Source organism: Vanacampus margaritifer, chromosome 7 (genome assembly GCF_051991255.1).
Source record: "Vanacampus margaritifer isolate UIUO_Vmar chromosome 7, RoL_Vmar_1.0, whole genome shotgun sequence".
Taxonomy (NCBI): domain Eukaryota; kingdom Metazoa; phylum Chordata; class Actinopteri; order Syngnathiformes; family Syngnathidae; genus Vanacampus; species Vanacampus margaritifer.
In genome coordinates, this window is record NC_135438.1 from 19,544,487 (window position 1) to 19,564,766 (window position 20,280).

Below are 20,280 nucleotides of genomic sequence, written 5' to 3' on the forward strand. Positions count from 1 at the left end.
TGTATTATTTCTTCTTCTAGTTTATGAATTAAACAACGAATGTCCAATCACAAGTGTAATGAATGTGAGAATTTGATGCTGTTGCCTTTAAATACACATTTGGTTCCTTGTTTGATGCAATATTTTCCTATGCTGAAATGAAAGTATTCAATATTTTGTGGCATGCTTACCGAAATAAAAACTGTCCGATGCCCTGGATATTTTTGTGGTATAAATTTCTCTCCAAATTAGCATTTCACATGATTAAAAAAAAACTATTTGGTCGAAATCAATGTTTTGAAAACTAAAAGGCCTGTTGAAGAAAAATGTGGTTATTAAACTCACCCAAGGCAATAAGAAATGCAAACAAAAAATATATATTTCTCTTTTCTTTGTGGGGTAATTTCTTCTTCCTGGGGCGGGGCGTAGCAGAAAATAATTGTAGAAGTAGAAGCACTGAATTACAGTACTATCAAGTCAGTCTTCAGCTGCCATTGAAGACTCGCTAGCCATGATGTCCACAGGGGGGCGTTTGATTGACATGCAGGAAACCAATTAGAATGGCCTGTTGGGAGGGACAGTTTAGCAACCGCAAGATCCCATTCGGGGGAGGACTTTCAAGTGTTTGGGACCAATTTCCTCTCGCTGGTAGACGTGTACTACTCAGAAAGAGCTCTTGACTTTTCTCACCGACAGCCGTCGCCATGTCCAATAACAACGCCAGCAACAACTTAATCATTGCCCAGAGGGCCGTGAAGCAGCTCCGACTGGAAGCCAGCATCCGGAGGATCAAGGTACCAGCGGCCGATACGGACACACAAAACACCGAGGGAGCAACAAGCTAAGCGACTGCTGCTGAATGGCGGAGACAAACCGATAGTCCAGGGAGTAAACAGGCTTTCACATTACAGTTTTAGACTTTGGAATGTAAATTACTGAGCTAAGGCAAACTACACACTGTCTCGATTTTCTACGTTGCCAATGAGCGTTGAAACTTTGAACTGGCAAGTTCCGCGTTGACACAAGTTTTACTGTGTGTGTCAAAGTTACTTAACGTACAACAAAAAACTCCCTAGTCGCATGAAAATCGTTATGTGTAAACACAAAGTATAAGCCGACACGCAACAGTACACGTATTGTTGCACCGCCGTTGCTTGCAAATCGTGTGCAAATAACTGTCAGGCCTGTCGTGTGGAGGTTTTGCGGTTTTCGCGACGTTCGTGTTTTTCCCCCCACAAGCTAACGTCGTGTGTGGCTCGCAGGTGTCCCAGGCTGCTGCCGAGTTGAGGAACTTCTGTCTGCAAAACGCTTCCAAGGACCCCCTCCTGGTCGGTGTCCCATCCAGTGATAATCCCTTTAGACCACCAAAGTCCTGCTCCCTGTTCTGAGGTAAGCGCAGTGGGGAAACTCACAATGGCGCTGCATGTAACAAAACGCAGCGTGTCATGCACAAATTGACAAATATTTTACATCCATCCATCCCATTTTCTTAACCGCTCTTCCTCACAAGATATGACTGCATAATCGGTCGGGATGCAAATAAGAGGTGTCAAAATGAACACGATAATGCTCACTTTTAAGTTGAAGTTGTCAGAGCGGTATTAACTTAAATTGCATTTCTGAATCATAGATTATTAAAGGGAAAGTCAACCCCAAGCTAAAAATGTTTATTTGTAATTGCATAACTTAAATAGTTAATTCACGATTAATCCTAAATTTTATATCTGTTCTAAATGTACAATAAAAAAAACATCTAGGTTTTCATACTCTTAACAAAAAAGGAAAAAATAAATAAACTAACAAATAGTTCAAATGAATTTTTGACGTCAATAGCCGTCGATGGCGGTGAATGAGTTAATAATTGTGTTTGTGGAATATGAATTACGCAACAAAATCCAATCGTTTTTATCCATTTCAGTGGGCGGCCATTTTCCCACTTACTGTCAACTGTAAATGACATCACAGTTGCTCCAGGGCTCAGGCAACCATTACCCTGCCTTCACGTGCTATGGGAAAAATGGACCTTACCACTCAGAAACTCCTAATTACGAACGAGTTATGTTCATGTGCTTTTGTCGTTATAGCAAAAAAAAATACACATAGCAGCTGATGTACTCTTCGCTCGTAAAACTGAACAATTACGGTAAATAATGAGTTGTAAAGGACAGGACATTTAATTGTGTATACTACGTAATTGTGTAGATTATAAAACAATCTGCTTTCGGACATTAACGCCCCTTTAAGTGTTAACATTTCTTGCCATTCACAAATCTTTCGGCGCTCTCCGCCATGTTGAAACTTGAAAAGTTCTCTCAGCTCGGAAACTCTGGTATCAAAATAAATTCCCAGTTGTCCAGTAGAAAATACGACATGAGGGGGCGTTCACATGGAATTTTCTACTCGACATGTGGTTTTCACCATCATTTCGATACCACATGAAGGCAGCATTAATCACGGCTCACCTGTTTTCTGAGTTTGGTTATGTGACGTTTGCAAGCTGAGTTGAGATTGGTCGTTACCTGAGCCCTGAGCATTTGTGATCAAGTGGCAACATGGCCGCCCCCTGAGATGGATAAAAACGATTGGATTTTGCTGCGTAATTCGTTTATTTGATTTCAAAAGAATGTGTCTACTACTAGAGTAGATGAGAATTTGAAACAGATTCGTTTCAATAGTCTTAACCAATTCATAGTTGTTAGTTTTTCTTGAACAATTCATCTTATACAGTATGCTCATTCGAAATGCTATTAGTAGCAATGTGACAGGATTTCCCCCAAAAATTAAAATCTGTCAAAATGCAAAGTCCGATTGGAAGGACCATTTCAACCTGAGAATAACACAGCAAGAATTTAAAACATTGAATGAAGTGCTCCCGAGAAATTGAGTTGTTTTTTTTGTTGTTGTTGAAAAATGCCCCTTTTGAGGAATGTTTTTTTGTGTGAAAGCAGGTATAAATAAATAAACACCTTCAAGTTACAATAAAACTAAATAGCTTCATTATTTTCCAAGAGTTTTATCTTAAACTCAGGGAACATCCTTCTCCAATTGGCTGACAAGTTTCAGTTAAAAAAAATATCCTCAAATTTTTCGGGTAGGCCAAAATTCCAAGATGTCAAAGGTTCAAAATCAGCATCATGTTTCAAACGCTTGCCCTAAAAACTAGCGCAGATGGATGATTATTGGTGAGAAAGGCAATCTGGGCAATAGGCAATTGTTTTTTGTGAATTTATGGAGGATTTTAAAGGCTTTTTTTTTTTAAAGGGGAAATCAACCCCCCAAAATTCTTCACAATAATGAGTTAAGCAGTAAAATCCAACAGCTTTTAACATTATCAGAAGGCGGCCATTTTGCCACTTACTGTCGACTGAAAATGACATCACAGTTGCTCAGGTCTCAGGTAACAACCAATCACATCTCATCTTCAGAAAACAGGTGAGCTGTGATTGGTTATTGCCTGAACCCTGAGCAACTATGATGTTATCTTCAGTCGACAGCAAGTGGCACAATGGCCGCCCCCTGAGATGGATAAAAACGTCTGGATTTTGCTGCACAACTCATTTTCCACAAATGTAATATTAATCAAAATGTCATGTTTAGACTAGTGAGGTCACATATAACATATTATTGTCCAGAAATGTTTACGGTTGTCTTCCCCTTTAAAATCATTCCACAAAAATGGCCGACACTTGCCACGTTGCTACTATTAGTGTTGTCTTTGAACGTCCTATTTCCAAAATGACCTCTGTTGACTTTTATAGTAAAGCAATGAGGCAATACAGAACACTTAAGAAAAACTTTTGAAAACTGTGTTTTTAATGTTTTCTACTTTTTTCCATCCCTCTCTTTAGCATGGCAATGAAGAATTTCAGAATCTCTACAACTAAGGCTGTCTTCAATTTTACTTAATGTTGCTGTAGATCTGCCAGCAACTCCCTCTAGGACCACAGGATGGAGGTTTCCGGAGGGGGATGGGTCCATTTGTTTGCCAAAACAATTTATCTTGTCACATTCATGCTGCACCAAACTTGTGGAGTCCAAAAATGGTCAAGACATCACAGCGACATTACTAATACTGTATGTTCGAAGTATTTCTTTGTTTTGCTTGATATTTGTTGTCCAAATTAATATTCTTATTATTTTATGTTCAGTGCAGTAGATAAAGACAGCTATTAATTTAAAAGCCAGTGCTGTTGTGTCATACAGGATCGTTTTACTCAAACACTACAGACATACATAGAATTGAACAAGTAGACATCAGAGTATTTATGAGATGTAATCCCGTTTTCAGATATTATGGTGTGCTATGGTTATGTTCTTACTTTTGAGACACTACCACATGGTACAGACCTAAATGCTTTTTTTTTTTTAATAGCTTGTTGGTGGTACTTTTATTAGCTTGCACTCTGTTACACTCTTTAAAACACATGCCTTACACTATTTGAATAGTGACTTACAGTACATCACTTAATATATGCAAATAGCCAAACAGCATCCATTTTGAAAACATCCAAATGTTCCTGTTAATAAAATCTTGCTGAAGTGACCTGTTGCATGAGCTGTTTTCCACAATGGGATTACAGGCCGGGCAACCAAATCTTTTACTACTGTTACCCTCTATCTTCCTTGTCTTTGCTACTGTGAGCAACATTTTTAGAAATTAAATTTCTTTTTCATACACTGACAATTTGTTTTTGTTTGGTCTGTGAGCATCTTTTGGAAACGTGATCGTTGCTACAAAAATCCACTTAAAAGAGGAAGAAGATGCTTTCTTTGGGGTTTACATCTCAAACCTTTATCTTGAAAATAAGGTTAGAAATGTTCTCTTGTTGACTCATGTTGAGGGCTGCTCAATTATGAAAAAAATAGTGATCACGATTGGTAATAATTGAAATCACGATTAGGACTATCATATTTATTTTTTGGTACAAAACAAGAACATTAAGATAAATACATTTTTTTTTGAAACACTATGTAAGTTCCTCTTAGATGAAACTTCAATTTATAAAAAAAAATAAAGTGGCAAATGTGTAAATTTAAACTCAAAATTTGTATTAATATAATAATATGCTTATTTTATAATTGTGAAGTGTAATAATTATAATTGAATTAAGATTAATTATTTTTCAGCACGGTGGCTGACTGGTTAGCACGTCCGCCTCCCAGTGCAGAGGACGTGAGATCGAGTCCGGGCTTCGGCCTTCCTGGGTGGAGTTTGCATGTTCTCCCCGTGCTTGCGTGGGTTTTCACCGGGTACTCCGGTTTCCTCCCACATTCCAAAAACATGCATGGCAGGTTAATTGAACACTCCAAATTGTCCCTAGGTGTGAATGTGAGTGTGGTTGTTCGTCTCTGTGTGCCCTGCGATTGGCTGGCAACCAGTTCAGGGTGTACCCCGCCTACTGCCCGAAGCCAGCTGGGATAGGCTCCAGCAACCCCGCGACCCTAGTGAGGAAAAGCGGCCAAGAAAATGGATGGATGGATGGATAAGATTAATTACACATTTGACTTTTACAATTCACTTAGTGCTTTAAAATAATTTATGCCGAGTAAATTATTTATTTTTTAAAGATGAATTCTCTCTGTATTTGTGGGTTCACCAACCCCGGAGAATAAATTTTGTATCGAGCCCGGTGATTTCCACCGATCCGAACCACTTTGCTGTATTTGAAAGGAAGCCCATTTTCATTCTTCCAGGACCTGATGACTTCGACCATAAAGGTTAAAGCTACTAAATGTAGAATATTCTATTTCGAATCTCTACTGCCACCCGCTGACAAAAAAAATTCCAAGTGCATGAAACTTAATTTGTCTATCACAAATTGCAACTGTGTCAAAGAATTGACCTGGATTTCACTATTTTACAAACTGCCTAAAGTCACGGTTTGTTAAAAAACAAACAAACAAACAAACAAAAATAGAACGGTGCAACCTAAATGTAACAGTTAAATATGCCATATTCAACTATAACACAAACTCTCTCATGGATGAATGTAGATGAATAAATAAATAATAAAAACAATACCCAAATTAATAATACACAAAACAAATATTACTAAATTGCAAGTAGAAAAAAAATAAAAATAAAAAATGGCAACTAAACTAGGCAAAGTCTGAAAACTATTGGCCAGAGGCTTGCAGGAGTACCCATTGTGAACAGCCAAGGTGTTAATCTACTAATTAGAAATCATTTCAGTCATAAATGGTCAAATAAAAAGATTATTGTAAAGTTATTTTGGGGGAAAAAGTTACATATCGTAGCTTTAAAGAAAGGTGTTAGAAAGTGTATGAGCTTCAGAGGAGTTTCCGTTTTTATTTATGTCACGTTCTCAAAAAGGAAGGTCTGTGTTCTGCGATCGATTGCTCTTCCTAATGTACCCACATGTCAGATGAGGCACATTATTTTTTTTAGATGGTTTCTTCTATGTTGTTTTGTTTGCCATAGCGAGGAAATAGGATAAAATTGACATTGACTGAGAGAATCAAACGTTATATTTGAAAGCAAATTATGTGACTCCTGCCACCACCGAGCTCTCTCAGTGATGTTGATTTGTTCCCTCTGCTTTCTGTACATTTCTTGGGGAAAATAATAATAATGAAAAGCACCGCATCTGCCCCAAAAGATGCCTGGCCACCGGGCATCTGCCCTCAACGCCAGATGGTCAGTCCAGTCAGTCAGGTGATTTGAGACAAGCTTTGAAATAGTGCTTCTATGTAAATCTAGGTCATTGTTTCAAAGCTTCGGTGTCAAACTGCCATCAGTAATTCTAACCATATTGTAGCCTGCAATCATTTGTCTAATTAGCTAGTTAACAAAATGTCATTACTTATAACATCCATCGATTGTTTAGGTAGAACAAAGGCATCTTATTTTTCACAAACAATGCCAACGTGCAGAGAAAATGCACTTGCGATATTTTTTGACTCCTCTAGATGACACTCTTGATTTAAAGATAGTGGAAATGCAATCAACTTCAATTGCTCTAGCCTTTGTCTTTGAACCAAGAGCACCATCGAGAGGACTCAAAAAATTTCCAAGTGCATGAAACTTAATTTGTCTATCACAAATAGCAACTGTGTCAAAGAATTGACCTGGATTTCACTATTTTACAAACAGCCTAAAGTCACGGTTTGTTAAAAAACAAACAAACAAAAATAGAACGGTGCAACCTAAATGTAACAGTTAAATATGACATATTCAACTATAACACAAACACTCTCATGGATGAATGTAAATGAATAAATAAATAATAAAAACAATACCCAAATTAATAATACACAAAACAAATATTACTAAATTACAAGTAAAAAAAATAAATAAATAAAAAATGGCAACTAAACTAGGCAAAGTACTGTAGTTCAAATTACAGATTTGCTTTCGTCCACCAGGGGGGTTTGTGTGCACATGAAGGCTCACGAGCAGAACCTTTTTGTCGACCAATTTGGTGGAAAGCTTCGAGTGTTCAAAAAGCTTCATCTGCCCATCACTAGTCACAGTAATAATAGTTAGTGCTACATGTTCATCACAGCTATGCAGTATCCGCTCCTCTTCACACATTTTTTGTCATTACCTGCTAATTAGTACAAGTGCTAACACATGAGTGGCTACACCTACAAGAGGCAGTTGCACTGCTCAAGGTAAGACATGGGATGCAATTTTATTATAGTTATGTTTACTATTATGATTGTTACTAATATGAACAGTTTTCTAGAGTGGGTGAGTGGAATTGATCTTGCTACAATTTGGCTCCCATATGGCTTCAAGGTTTGCTCAGACAAGAGCTGGAAAGAAGCAAGAGTTTCCAGGTAAAGGTGGCCATTTTTATGCAGGACCAACAGTGCCAAATAACAAATTATATAGATAATGGTGCATTTATTTATTTTATTATTATTATTATTCAATTCAACTTAATTTTGGACTCTTGGTCCAATGTAAACAAACATAAAACAGAGACACACACAATAAAACAAAAAAAACAGGGTCAGTTATGAAGTTATTATTTTTATTGTTATTGCTGTTGTATTTTTAAATATTTATTTATTTGTGTGTGTGTGTGTGTGTGTGTATTAGAGCTGTCAAACTATTACATTTTTAGATTAAGATCAGATTAATCACATTTTAGAATGTTGATTAATCACGATTAATTGCTTTTTTATCAACATTTTTTCCCCCCCACCAAATTTGAAGAGCACTGGTTATGTGTTCATTCTTTTGACATTTAATGTTATGAGGGCGTCTTCAACATTTTTTGATCCATGGCACACGCTCATCCTCCTTTTTTTTCTAATCAGTTAATTACTTGCATAATTTAAAATGGAAAAAAAATGACCCTAATATTTTGACATGAACAAGTATTATAAATGTGATACGCAAACATTTATTAAATGCTTTACTTCAATGCATGTAATTATGTTTATTGCTAAAACACAACCTATGCTACCTTAAACGTAGCCATCCACTGTCACGCTAAAGGATAATCTATGGTCAAAAATAATAGTGCGATTAATCTGCGTTAATTTATGATTAATGCGATAATATTTTGTGATTAATTAATCAGTTAACACTTTAACTTTGACAGCAGTAGTGTGTGTATATATATTTGCATTTTCGACACAGGTACTTTATATGTTACATTGCTCAGGAGAATGATCAAAAAGTTCAAGGGTGGGTGGTTGTTTAGTTTGTGTTTTTGATTGTTTGTTTGACCATTCTATTCATTTCTCCAAAAATAATTTGAAGTGGTTCATTCGGATCCTCAACTCCACTGAGAATAGCAGTTAATGCATAGTTTGACGCTGTGTGTTGTCACGTCAGTCAGTTTAATTTACCCTGAGTTGTGGGTTCAATTCCAACCTAAGGGTCGGATTTTGGGGGTGGGGGTGCCACCAAATAATTCCTGAGCACAGCCCCTGCTGCTGCTCACTGCTCCCTCAGGGAATGGATCAATTGCGAAGGACAAATTTCGCCCCACTTTGGCGGGTTTGACAATCAAGTGGTACTTTAACTTTGATGCGAAATAGGGGGCCGCAAAATATCATCTTGAGGGCTGCAAATGGCCCCAGGGCTGTGAGTAAGACTCATGGATAAGCATACAAATGTGCATTTGTTGGCGAAACAGTGGGTCTTCAGTTTGCAATGGAGTTCCAGCAGTGATATAATTTGTATGCAAATTCAAACATTAATCCAAGTTAAACCAGTAGTAATGTCATAATTACAGATAAATATTTGTGTACCAATACTTTTACACCACTATGCAGGTAGCTGCTTAATTTTATAATGTGAAACACTTTGAGTTGCATTCATTGGTATGAAATAAAGTTGGATTGATTAATGTAATAGAAAGTTACCATCGTTTTTCTTCAGACTCTTCGTTGAGGGACTTCAGCACTCTCGGTAAAATCAGGCACGGCATCCCCTCATGGGAATCATGTGATCAAGCAGAATCCCTCAGGGTGAGGAAAACAGCACTACTGGGTATGGTGCAGGGTTTCCAACTCACTCAGCAAAATCTTCTCCATTAGGAGCAACTGAAAGAGATGGATGAGCACGTGGCCAGACTTCAGGACATGCTGAAGTGTGAGCGGGCCAAAGTAAGAGGCATGTTTGAGAGCCACTGGACAGCATTCTATTTCTACCCGGTGAATTTTCCCACTGAGTGATGAACAATGTCTTATTTCCTCTTTTGCAAGAGCACCCGTTTGCAGCTAAAGGTCAACCAGCATGAAACGGAGCTGAGACGCAAGGAGCAGCAAAGTAACAGGATGAGGGAGCGACTTAGTCAGATGTCTGAAAGAAAGGAGAAAGGACCCTGTGAGATGATCAGAAAGAATCCAATTGCATCTTTGTGGGCTGTATGTCAAATATTCTTTTCTCATCTTCTCCGAAGCCATGGAGTTGCTGAACCTTCTACCAGGCGGTCGGGGCAAAAGTGGGAAGCCAATCAAGTCATCCCAGTCCACTACAAAGTAAACTGAACTCTGATAGCTTGCAGTGTTTGCTAAGAAATCGCTGTAAAATGTGGTGTATGTTTATTTATTTCTTTGGCTAGGCAAGAGGAGGCAATGCTGCATCTGATGCTGGAGCGCAGAGAAGCAGAGCTCCGGGAAGCAATGAAGCTGCGACACAGCCTCACCACCTTACTACATGCTGTCAGAGTTGACATGGAGCGGGTGGGCAAAGAGAACATCCCTTTATTATTATTATTATTATTATTATTATTATTATTATTATTAGTAGTAGTAGTAGTAGTAGTAGTAGTAGTAGTAGTTCCTTCTTGAACTTAAAACGTTTTATTATTATTATTATTATTATTATTTTTAGTTCCTTTTGAAGTGAAAACGTGGCTTGTGATAAAGTTAATTTAAACTGACAATTCACCATAGATGACAAGGCTCAAAGCAATGCTAAAATGACCTTTTGTGTGCACTCGGGTGGCAACTTGGCGAGGAGCATGCACAACTGGTGTGTTTTTTTTTTTCTTCGTTTTTTTTCTGGAGAGCTCAGTATTGTTCATTCGGTAATTTTACCGATTTGACATGTCATCATCATTGCTCTCTTTTTGTTTTTGTTTTTTTGGGGGTGGGTGAAAATGTGTATGTGCGTGCGTGCGAGTGTGTGTGGTGTGTTCTTACGGCCAATTCACACCGACTGCGGTACGGCCGCCGCACGGACTGCAATTCACACTGCGTGCGTTGCGTGAGCTGTCTGTGTTCGGAAGTCTGCACCCGCTAGAACCACGCTGGAGAGTTGTGTTCACGCGATAACAACCGTGTGTATATAGACTCCTATTTGTAAACAATAGCCACATTTGCCTGTCACATCGATATGCTTTTGAACATTATTTCTGTGACTTCTACCATGGGTAAGTACATTTTGTTTTAAATTTTATGTTGTTTGTTAGGAATGTTATTTTGTCATGTTTAATTTAATCTGAGCTCGTTTTTTGTCTTAAATGTCGGACTCATGTCATGCTATGTAGTTTGCTAGCTTCCCTTCCCAAAAATGATTTCGCAAACGGTATTATTTTCAAATATATTGGATCTACCTTGATGCAGACGCTCGACTTCCTGTCGGCTCGTGTAATTTCTTCAGCTTCATGAAAATCTGCATGTGTCGTCCGGAAAAAATAAAACGCTTGCGGAAACCTTCCGCAGCGCCGCATCCGTTCCGCACCAGAAACGAAACATAGTGCAGCTGGTGTGAATTGACAAGCAGACTCAAATGCTTTCTATTCCTTGTGGTTGCCGTACGGAAAACGCACCGCGTCTGTTCCGGGGTCAGTGTGAATTGGGCGTTACTCCTCTTAGTGTGCTGCACCTTAACCCATTTGCGTCCCAAAACGTATAAAAACGTTCAATTTTATATATTGCCATGGTCCAAAAAACGTATTTGTACGTTTTTATTTTTTTTATTTTTTTTAGGCTTTGATGCAGTCTCTGACCTGAATAGGTCGCTTGAAGCAAAGGTAGTTATACAAAAAACGGCCAGCAGGTGGCAGCAGAGTATAAGAGATCAACCAGGGCCATGTTTTAAAAATCTCTTTTCCCCAATGTTTTCAACAGGTTTGTGAATGATGATGAAACTTAGCTATATTATAATGCTAATTGCTGCAAAACGGATACATTCAAACATACTTTTTTTTTTCCTGATGAAAGAAGAGACACTAATCTTTCTTTTGGTAGGTTCCATATTTTATAGCAGTAGAACACAATATTCTGTGGGCCTTGCAAAATCTGTCAAAATCCAGTAAAACAGCCGAGAGTGAAGGGGGTTGCTTCAGTGAAAAAGGCTGGGAGTGAATGAATTAACACAGCACACCAGCTCCACATACAGTACATAATTTGTGTGTCTCCAAACAAGTAATCTGATGTAGTACCAACATTGACCTGTGAGTGGTAGCATAGTGCCTCAGGGCACTCAGACTTCTCGAAAATACAAAGAAGCAATGGAAGAAAGCTAGGAAATGTTAGCGTATCTGGTTACTAGATTGATGTTACAAACTTTTTACTTATAAAGGGATATCATTTATTAATTTTCACCAGTAAAAAGTTCATATTTTGTCCAGAATTAATTTGATGATGCCAATATTTTTCATGTACAATTAATACATTTAAAAACACCTTTTCCCACTTGCTATTGACTGAAAATGACATTACCTGTGCTGTGGAAATAGGTACCGACCAATCACGGCTCACCTGTTTTCTGGGTTTGGTCTGCAAACTGAGCCATGATTTGTCGTCCTAAGCACAGGTGATTGCATCAGTTGACAGCAAGTGGAAAATCTAGTTTTTAAAGGTATCAAGTGTTCATGAAAAATAATGAAGTTACCACATTAAATTATAGACAAAATTATCTTCTTACTGCTAAAAATAGCTAAATGAGTCAAGTATCCCTTTAATTTTACTGTGGTGAATTTCTTGTTAAACACAAAAACGCAACACAACCAGTTGCCCTTCCATTTATGTTCATCAACAGCGCGAGTTTGACAATCACAGACTCCGTGGCTTGCGCGACCTTGGTGTATAATCGGTCCGAAGAGCAAAAATTTGTACCCGCTCAAATTAAACCCCAAATTGGGAGTACTGCACGAAGCAATAATTTGAAAGCACCAGTTGATTTCACAAGTATTTATAGTTTATATGTGACTGCCAAAACACTGCAAATGGAAAGACCTTTGTGGATTCATTTTATTTTTAGGTCTGTTTTTAGGGACTTAAAATGATTACATGCTATTGTAATTCTGTCCATTTTCTTTTAAGACGTTGTCAAACCCGGAGGACGTTGAGGGCGGATCCCCAAATGGAGACAAACGGTTGACTCAAGCTGAGGCAGCACTTGGTGACCATGTGACAGGAGGTGTGGTTCAGAGTTGGAAATGCGTGCAGCGAAGGCTGGTTGACCTTGGACATGAGGGTAAAAACATTGAACGTGACCTAATTGTTGTGTTGCGTATTTGCACAACTTTACCTTTTCTTGTTGCCACCTTTCCGTTTGTGTGCAGGCCACACAGGCGATGGCACAGACCATGACAAACTCTTGGCTCAGCTTGAAATGGAACTGAAAGAGAGTCAACAAATTGTCAAATTACAACAACAAATGTTGCAGGTGTTATTCTCATTGACGTAGGCTCTTAATGACACACATCCAAACTGGTTTTGACTTTTAATGGTCATCTTTTTCAGGACAGCCTCCTATCACCAATCCCATCTGAGCTGACTAATTCTTACTTTTTGGAAGAGTGGGAGCGTCTCCAAGTGCACTGGGCTGACTTCACACATCAGAGACGGACTTTCGAGAAGGAGAGACAATCCTTCACTGATGCCGCCATACGTTTAAGTCGCGAGGTGAGAACATTCAAATTCTATCTAAAAAACTGTGTATTTGTCTGGAAATGAACATTTTTGTGTCAACAGCGTCGTGACTTTGAGAATCTGAAGGGCTCTCTCATGAAGCAGCAGTATTTACAGGATTCTCCTTTGTGTAGTAAAAGAGGAAAAAACAACATGGATTACACCCACCTTAGTAAGTAGAAATCTGTGTGGCATAAGTTTTTTTTTTTTTTTTTACTCTTTCACTGTCAATGAAGCTATAAACAAAGATTCCATTTCACTGGGCTGTCTTGTTGCAGAGTTTCGAACCTGGGGCCCTATTTGTAAAAAGTCATCTTTTAAAGCACTACAGTATTTTAAAGCTGCCTCTTATTCAGAATGTGATAGTAACAGCATGTCTTGACTAGTCCTAAACTATGCACCCCATTCTTATTTGATGCTTGTGTTAAAGTGTGGGTAAAATTAAAATCTGCCGTTTCTGACTCTGGATTTCTCAGGCTTGGGGCCTGCCAGCATACCTGGCTCTGTTCCCATTTCTCCATCTTCCACCGAATCCAGCCCCGTGATTGTTTCAGGGTGCCATCAGGGAAGAGTCAGAGTTGTAACGCCCAGTACTCCCGAGCTCTATGCTGCCCTCAGTTTGTCCAACCACAGGTCAGTCAAGTACATGTGTAAGTCCAAATGCTCGAAGTGGGTCGTGGACAGGTAGTAAAAGATTACAGGGGGTCCACGGTTTACAACGTTGCAAACATACAGTGCTGCTCAAAAGTTTGTTTTTGTATAAAATATTAAAATAACCTTGTTAAATGTTTAGTCAATGCTGACATTGAAATAGATCTGAACAAAAAGAATGATAATATTGTTATTCATTATTGAGCAAAAGTTGTTGATTTAAGAAAAACTCAGATTTCATGGGTGTAAAAGTATGTCAACCTCTCACTTAATCGGACATTGCACCTCGTTTTGCAATAACTTAATCCAAACACTTTCTTTAGTCACTTGTCAGTCACATCTACTTTGGGGACATTTTTGCCTCTCTTTCTTGCAAAATGCAGCTAATTGAGGTTGGATGGGCGTCTAGCATAAACTGCCCGCTTCAGGTCCCGCCCACAGTATCTTGAAAGAATTGAAGTCAGGATTTTGCCATAACATGAATCAGGTTGTTCTTTAGCCATTCCTTGGTTGCATTGCTGGAATGCTTTGGATTATTGTCATGTTGCATGATCCATCTTCTACCAGGCTGTAACTTCACAAAGAACGGCTTCAGGTTATGATCCAGGATTTCACAATATTCCTCTGAATTCATGATTCCCTGGATTATGTGGAGTTGTCCAGGTCCCGAGGATGAAAAGCCAGGCCAGAACTTAACTTTCTCACCACCCTGCTTCACTATAGGGAGAAGGTTCTTTTGCTGGTTTGCAGTGTTGACTTTTCACCAAACACGACTGTTTTAGTTGTGACCAAAAAGTAAAATTTTGGACTCATCTGTCCACAGAAGGGTCTTCCAAAAAGCTTTAGTGTTGTCCAGGCACTCGCTGGCAAAGTTGAGATGGGCAGCTTTGATCTTTTTTTTTGTGAGCAGAGGCTTCTACCTAGCAAGCCTTCCATGAAAGCCTTGTTGACCTTTCTTCTGATTGTTGAAGCATGTACGTGTCCCAGATGCAGCAAAAGAGGTCTGCAAATCCCTCGATGTGATGCACAGGTTGGCTTTCACCTGAATTATCATTTGTCTTGCTGATATTTTAGAGGGTCATCCACTTTGGATTGTAGTAATTTTCAGTGTTCTCTAGTTGCAGATGATCTGCTTCACAGTGGAATTATGGTAAAAAAAAATAGATGACTTTATAGCTTTCCCCAGACAGATGTGCTGTCACTACCCACTTCCTGACTATTTCTCTTCCTCTCAGCATGACTGACTTGTATGGGGTCACCCGGGTAAGACTAAAGTGACGTGGTTTTGTCTCTGATTCAGTCAGTGATGCAAAATTTATTTTCTCTCATTTCATTGGTCCATTTCAGTGGTTAGTTTAGCTACCAATTTGTCCTACTTGACTGCTTGTTTTAAGTAATGCAGCTCAGGGTTCACCTACTTTTGCACCTACATGAATTGACCAAAAACTCTTTTTAATTTAGTTTTGACTACACAATCGATTTTTTTTTTTTTTTTTTCAAGAACAAGCATCCAAATGCTAAACCTACACCTGTTATTTCATATAAAATGTAATGGTTCAGATTGAACTACAAAATCGGGTTGAAACTATTGGAAAATCCAAGTTGCTTAAAAGGTTCATAAACCTTTGAGCAGCACTGTATGTCGTTTCAAGGTTACAAACAGCGTGCAATGAACTAGTTTGCACAGTGGTATAATACGTCATCACGCGCCACAAGAAGGTACACTCAGTTCCCGCCTTATTTTCTGTTTATTATTGGGCTGTTTTATACTCTTATCTTTTATATTTATGGCCTAGAATAGTTTTCATACAAATATTGAGTAATTATGGCTTATGACAAATTTGTTTGGGTTATGTCACCGCTGTCAGTGGGACTATACATATATTTTTTTATTTTTGCATTGTCTACAGTTAGGCTTGGCATAGACTGCTTTTTACCTGTCTCCAAATCAAGTTCAAACATTTGGATCCAAGTTGAGGTATTTGGATGTAGTTGATGATCAAGGAAAATAAGTTTTTGAATTAAAGTCGCACAGAAAATGCTCTGAACAATATGTTGAAATAATAATAAAAACGTGTTCATCTATACGCTTACACAACAAAATTGTGTAATCGTGAAGTTGCATGTTTGTACAATGTACTTCCGTTTGCTGTTTCCAGAGCCAAAGGGGAAGAAAATTGCTCCGCGAGCTGGGACGGTGGGACAGACGGGATGTACGCAAACACAGCTGCACCTTCGGATTGCTCATTTTGAGGCAATTGAATTCCAAGGCTATATTAAAACATGCATGTTCCTAAAATTAATAAAAGTTAAGTATTTTATTTGTTTGTCAAAACTCTATTTGGGGAAAACCTGGCTAAACATATCTTACATCAAAACCGACATAGTAAGTACTACGGTAAAATGAGAAATATGTAAATGTATACACTAGTGAATAAGTTTTATTGATTAGAGAACACATGGTATTTCAGCACTATAGAAAAATATGGTTTAAGAAATAAGAAACTGACGTCAAATCATTGACATGATTTTGTCTCCTTCATATTCACCCTCCTCTGTTTCCAATGTGCTTGCAGTTAGTGATACCAACAGAAGTGTCAAAAGCACCAACAACAGGACCAAAATAAATGGACACATCTTGCGCATCCATTTACAGTTTGGAACAAAACGCTAAAATGAAAAGGAAACAAAAAGGGGGAAAAAACTGAACCAATTAATTCACTTCTAACATTACATGTAAAATGATTTCAAAAATGATTACTGGGGGGATCATCCCTAGCAATAAGCTTTTGTGGCTATTGTGATGTGTTGTCTCGGAGCATGTGCATGCATAGCACATAGTTTACATTTTTGGGAAATCTTATAATTGCAAATGTTTAGTTTTTTTTAAGAATACTGTAACTGTTTGAGCGGTCCTAAAAGCAAACAATATTAATATCAAAGTTGAAGTTTTTACTTTAAGTGCATACATAAGTATGTAGCGAGCTTCTTTTCTTTTAAAAAACATTTATTGAACATAAAAGAACAATACATACAAATACCAGTCAATCCAATTTACATAGATCATAGAAATAAAATACAAATTTTAATTATAAACGGGGGGAGGAGGGGCGCTATCAGGAAGCTCAGAGGTATTTTTTTTTATTGATAAATCTGCATGGATATTAATTATTAAATGACATTTCTTTGTTCCAAATTTAAGAAACTTAAAATAATTGTCTATTTCAATCAAAAATAATTTGAATAAAGATTTCAAGTTCAGAAATTTATGGATATAACATTTTCACAATAAAACATACAAATGAACCAAAGTTGACCATTTTTTTGTTCTTAGATTCAAGTGTAATGATTTTACCATCCAATATAATCTTGTTTTGATTCATACGCAAAATATTTTTCAATATCCTTCCAAATAACAGCACTAATAGGGCAATCAAAAAAATAAATGTGTTACACTTTCCAGTACAACATTAGAAAAACAAGATTTGTCATCAATATTTACAAAATGTGAAACATGTTTGTTGGGTAAATATTGTGCAATATTTTCAAAGTATGTAGCGAGCTATATGTATAAGTAGCGGGCTACTTTGACATCACTACACCCACAAAGCCTCAAGCTTCCGGTAGGTATGCCCTATGGAAACACTCAGAATGTGTCATTAAAACCTGGTATTGCCCTTTAGTATTAAACAAGTCATTTAGTAGTAAACAAGACAGAACAAAATACAAAGACCTAGTGGAGAGCAAACTGACTTTGGGGAGGGCAAGGGAGGCATGGCAGGACCTGAACAACATGATGGGAAGGTCTGCCAAACCGGAAACATCCACCTGTTTAGACCCTGCCTCCCTTGTAGAGCAATTGAACATCTTCTTCACACACTTTAACAACACGAGCCAACCAGTTACTTGGACACCAGAGAACATCAACAAACAGCTGGTAACCAACATCTTGCGACGAGTGAAATCCAGCAAAGCGGCAGGACCAGACAGGCTTAGAGGCTCAAAGGGTGTTCCACCCAACTCAGCGGTGTGGTGACCACTGACCAGGTTGTTCCAACATGTCCTGGACTCTGGTACTGTCTCCAGACAATGGAAGGAATCAACAATCATCCCAAAAAAGCACGACCCAAGGATCTTCATGACTACAGGCCAGTGACCCTGACCTTGATCCTCTGCAAATGCAATGAGGGTCCTGGTGGATCAAGTCTGTACTGGTTGACAGATTGGACCCACTTCTTGCTTAAAAGGCAAAACGAGGCAGTAATATCAATAGCAATATATTTTCTAAATGGCACCAAGTAGCAATGCTTTTATTAAGTATCAATTTAAAAAATAAATATCTTTAGAATTGTGAGGGAGAGTGTCTTGGATGTTGACCTGAAAACCGCTTAAAGATGAATTTCATTCTATTCTAGTATGTGATGGGGAGAGAGGGCGGGGCCTCCTAATTGCTTGATGCCCCAATTTGGTCAGGTGACACTGGCTGCTATTTGGAAATTATACTTGTGTATGTTTCTGAATTTTGTGTATGGATTATTTAAAATTTCAGCCAGCGCAGGGCTCATACATAAGGTTACCATACTTTAAACATAAAGCTGTATTTAATAAGGGGGGAAAAGTTTGGCAAAGGGCAACATGTGTCGTGTTTATTTTTAAGTGAAGTCACACGTACTGCACGCGCGTGTCCTCAATTAAGTAGTCAAAGGCCAGCGCCAGACACCGCAACGTCAGCTATTTTTTTTAGCCACTTGTGTGTAAAAACAAAAAAAAAGTTTTTTTTTTTTTTTTTGCAAGCCCTCCATCGGATTCAAGCCACACGCGGTTTCAAGTTTCAGGCCATTTGTACAACAAAAATGAGCATCATGGCATACCAACATAATTAGAATGTCAAATGAGGGATCAATAAATGTAAAAATGTATGTAATACTTTTAGACACAGATGGAATCTGAAGAGACCGTTGGTCACCCGTTGAGTGCATGCAAGTGCAACCCTACCTTCAACGTGATGGATTATTATCGCATTAGGTATATAACGCCACAAATCACATCATTTTAATGTCAAGTACACTTATACAATACTTCAATAGAATTAACTTTTAGATTTTCGTTGAGTGCTCGCCGATGGAGGGCTTGCACGTGCCGCATGGAGGTCTGATTTTGATGGAAGTCTTCAACATAAAAAATAAATAAAATAAAATAAATCCACTGGCTGAAATGGGCAGATTGATGAAAACAAAAACGTTTTTTCCCCCACTGGCGAAAACGGGCCTCCGACAGTGGGGCGTGGGGGTCGAGACAACTCTTTATGGGCTTCCATAACTGCGAGTGATAAGGGAGCATTAGCCTAAAAACGCCGAAAGTTCTGGTGTGGTTGGCGAGCTTGCCATCAAGGACTACACTAACTGTTTCCAGCCGTGGAAAGATTATATGGGTCTGTCGGATGCCATCCGGGCAATCCTGGAGTGGAAAACCGCCGTCCAGTCTCGCCGAGCGGCCTCGAAAGTCCCACTCTCGGAACACAACGGAGGCCCACCATTCGCAAAAAGAACCGAAAGCGAGCCTGAGGCCAATGTTCCAACAGTTGAGGCTCAAGTTCCAAATACGGGATTGCCCAAGCGACAGCCATTTGACTGCAACTGGGGACTGGTTCTTCGTTCTCATCTGTCAGTCCAGGCCGATTGGGAAGAGGGTCAAACTGTCCGCTGCATCGCTTGGAGACTGCACGTCGGCATAGACCCGACCTGCCATCTCGCAAAGGGATGACATGCGTTTTTTGTCAGCACAACGGGGAGGGTGAAGTGGTGTACCGTTCTCACTGGCTGAGAAATGGAGCTGGCGAGGTACTTTGTCTGTACCTGCGCCGGTACGTGTGCCCACTTTGTGGCGCCCAAGCGCTTCTGTCCCAAGCTCGACGGCTTCTACAGATCCCTTTACAACAAGTCCATGCGCCGCTGAAGGTCGGCTGACTACGAAATGCTCCAATGATTGTGAAATGTGTTGAACTCGCATGTGTATATTCTGCTTTTTTACCTGACAGACTGCCCCTGCTTGCAAACTGCTTTGTGATTTCAAGACGCGGTCAACTCGTTTCTTACTAAGTGTTGTGATGTTCAAATAATGTTCTTAAAGTATATTTTCAGTGCATGCGACCTCGAAAAACTTCAAAAGTTCCTCTCCGTTTGGGGAGGAAAAAAAGTGTTTGTGATCAGCACCCAAATTATAACTTTGTTGTAAAACCTACACTTGTTTGTGGCTATTAATCTTTTTGGTTCCGATGTGAAATAATTAACTTTGAGACACTGC

At 38.8% G+C, this 20,280-nt stretch overlaps 2 protein-coding genes across 3 annotated transcripts; both read left to right on the plus strand.

Annotated features, from left to right (window-relative positions):
* The first annotated feature begins 567 nt into the window (after positions 1-567).
* LOC144055390 (guanine nucleotide-binding protein G(I)/G(S)/G(O) subunit gamma-10) lies at positions 568-4,663 on the plus strand. The gene is made up of 3 exons (XM_077571320.1): positions 568-773; positions 1,242-1,368; positions 3,828-4,663. Exons 1-2 carry the CDS (start codon positions 684-686, stop codon positions 1,365-1,367), a joined length of 216 nt encoding a protein of 71 aa, XP_077427446.1. The 5' UTR covers positions 568-683; the 3' UTR covers position 1,368; positions 3,828-4,663.
* Positions 4,664-7,344: 2,681 nt separating this feature from the next.
* Positions 7,345-16,298, plus strand: LOC144055035 (afadin- and alpha-actinin-binding protein). Of its 2 annotated transcripts, none has more exons than XM_077570629.1 (13): positions 7,345-7,614; positions 7,681-7,782; positions 9,341-9,429; positions 9,499-9,567; positions 9,667-9,787; positions 9,864-9,942; positions 10,026-10,146; positions 12,736-12,889; positions 12,978-13,081; positions 13,159-13,320; positions 13,390-13,498; positions 13,803-13,959; positions 16,137-16,298. In XM_077570629.1, exons 2-13 carry the CDS (start codon positions 7,731-7,733, stop codon positions 16,228-16,230), a joined length of 1,311 nt encoding a protein of 436 aa, XP_077426755.1. In that variant the 5' UTR covers positions 7,345-7,614; positions 7,681-7,730; the 3' UTR covers positions 16,231-16,298. The 2 variants fall into 2 exon arrangements, with proteins under 2 accessions (XP_077426755.1, XP_077426754.1); XM_077570628.1 differs by having other exon boundaries at positions 7,689-7,782.
* The last annotated feature ends 3,982 nt before the right edge of the window (positions 16,299-20,280 follow it).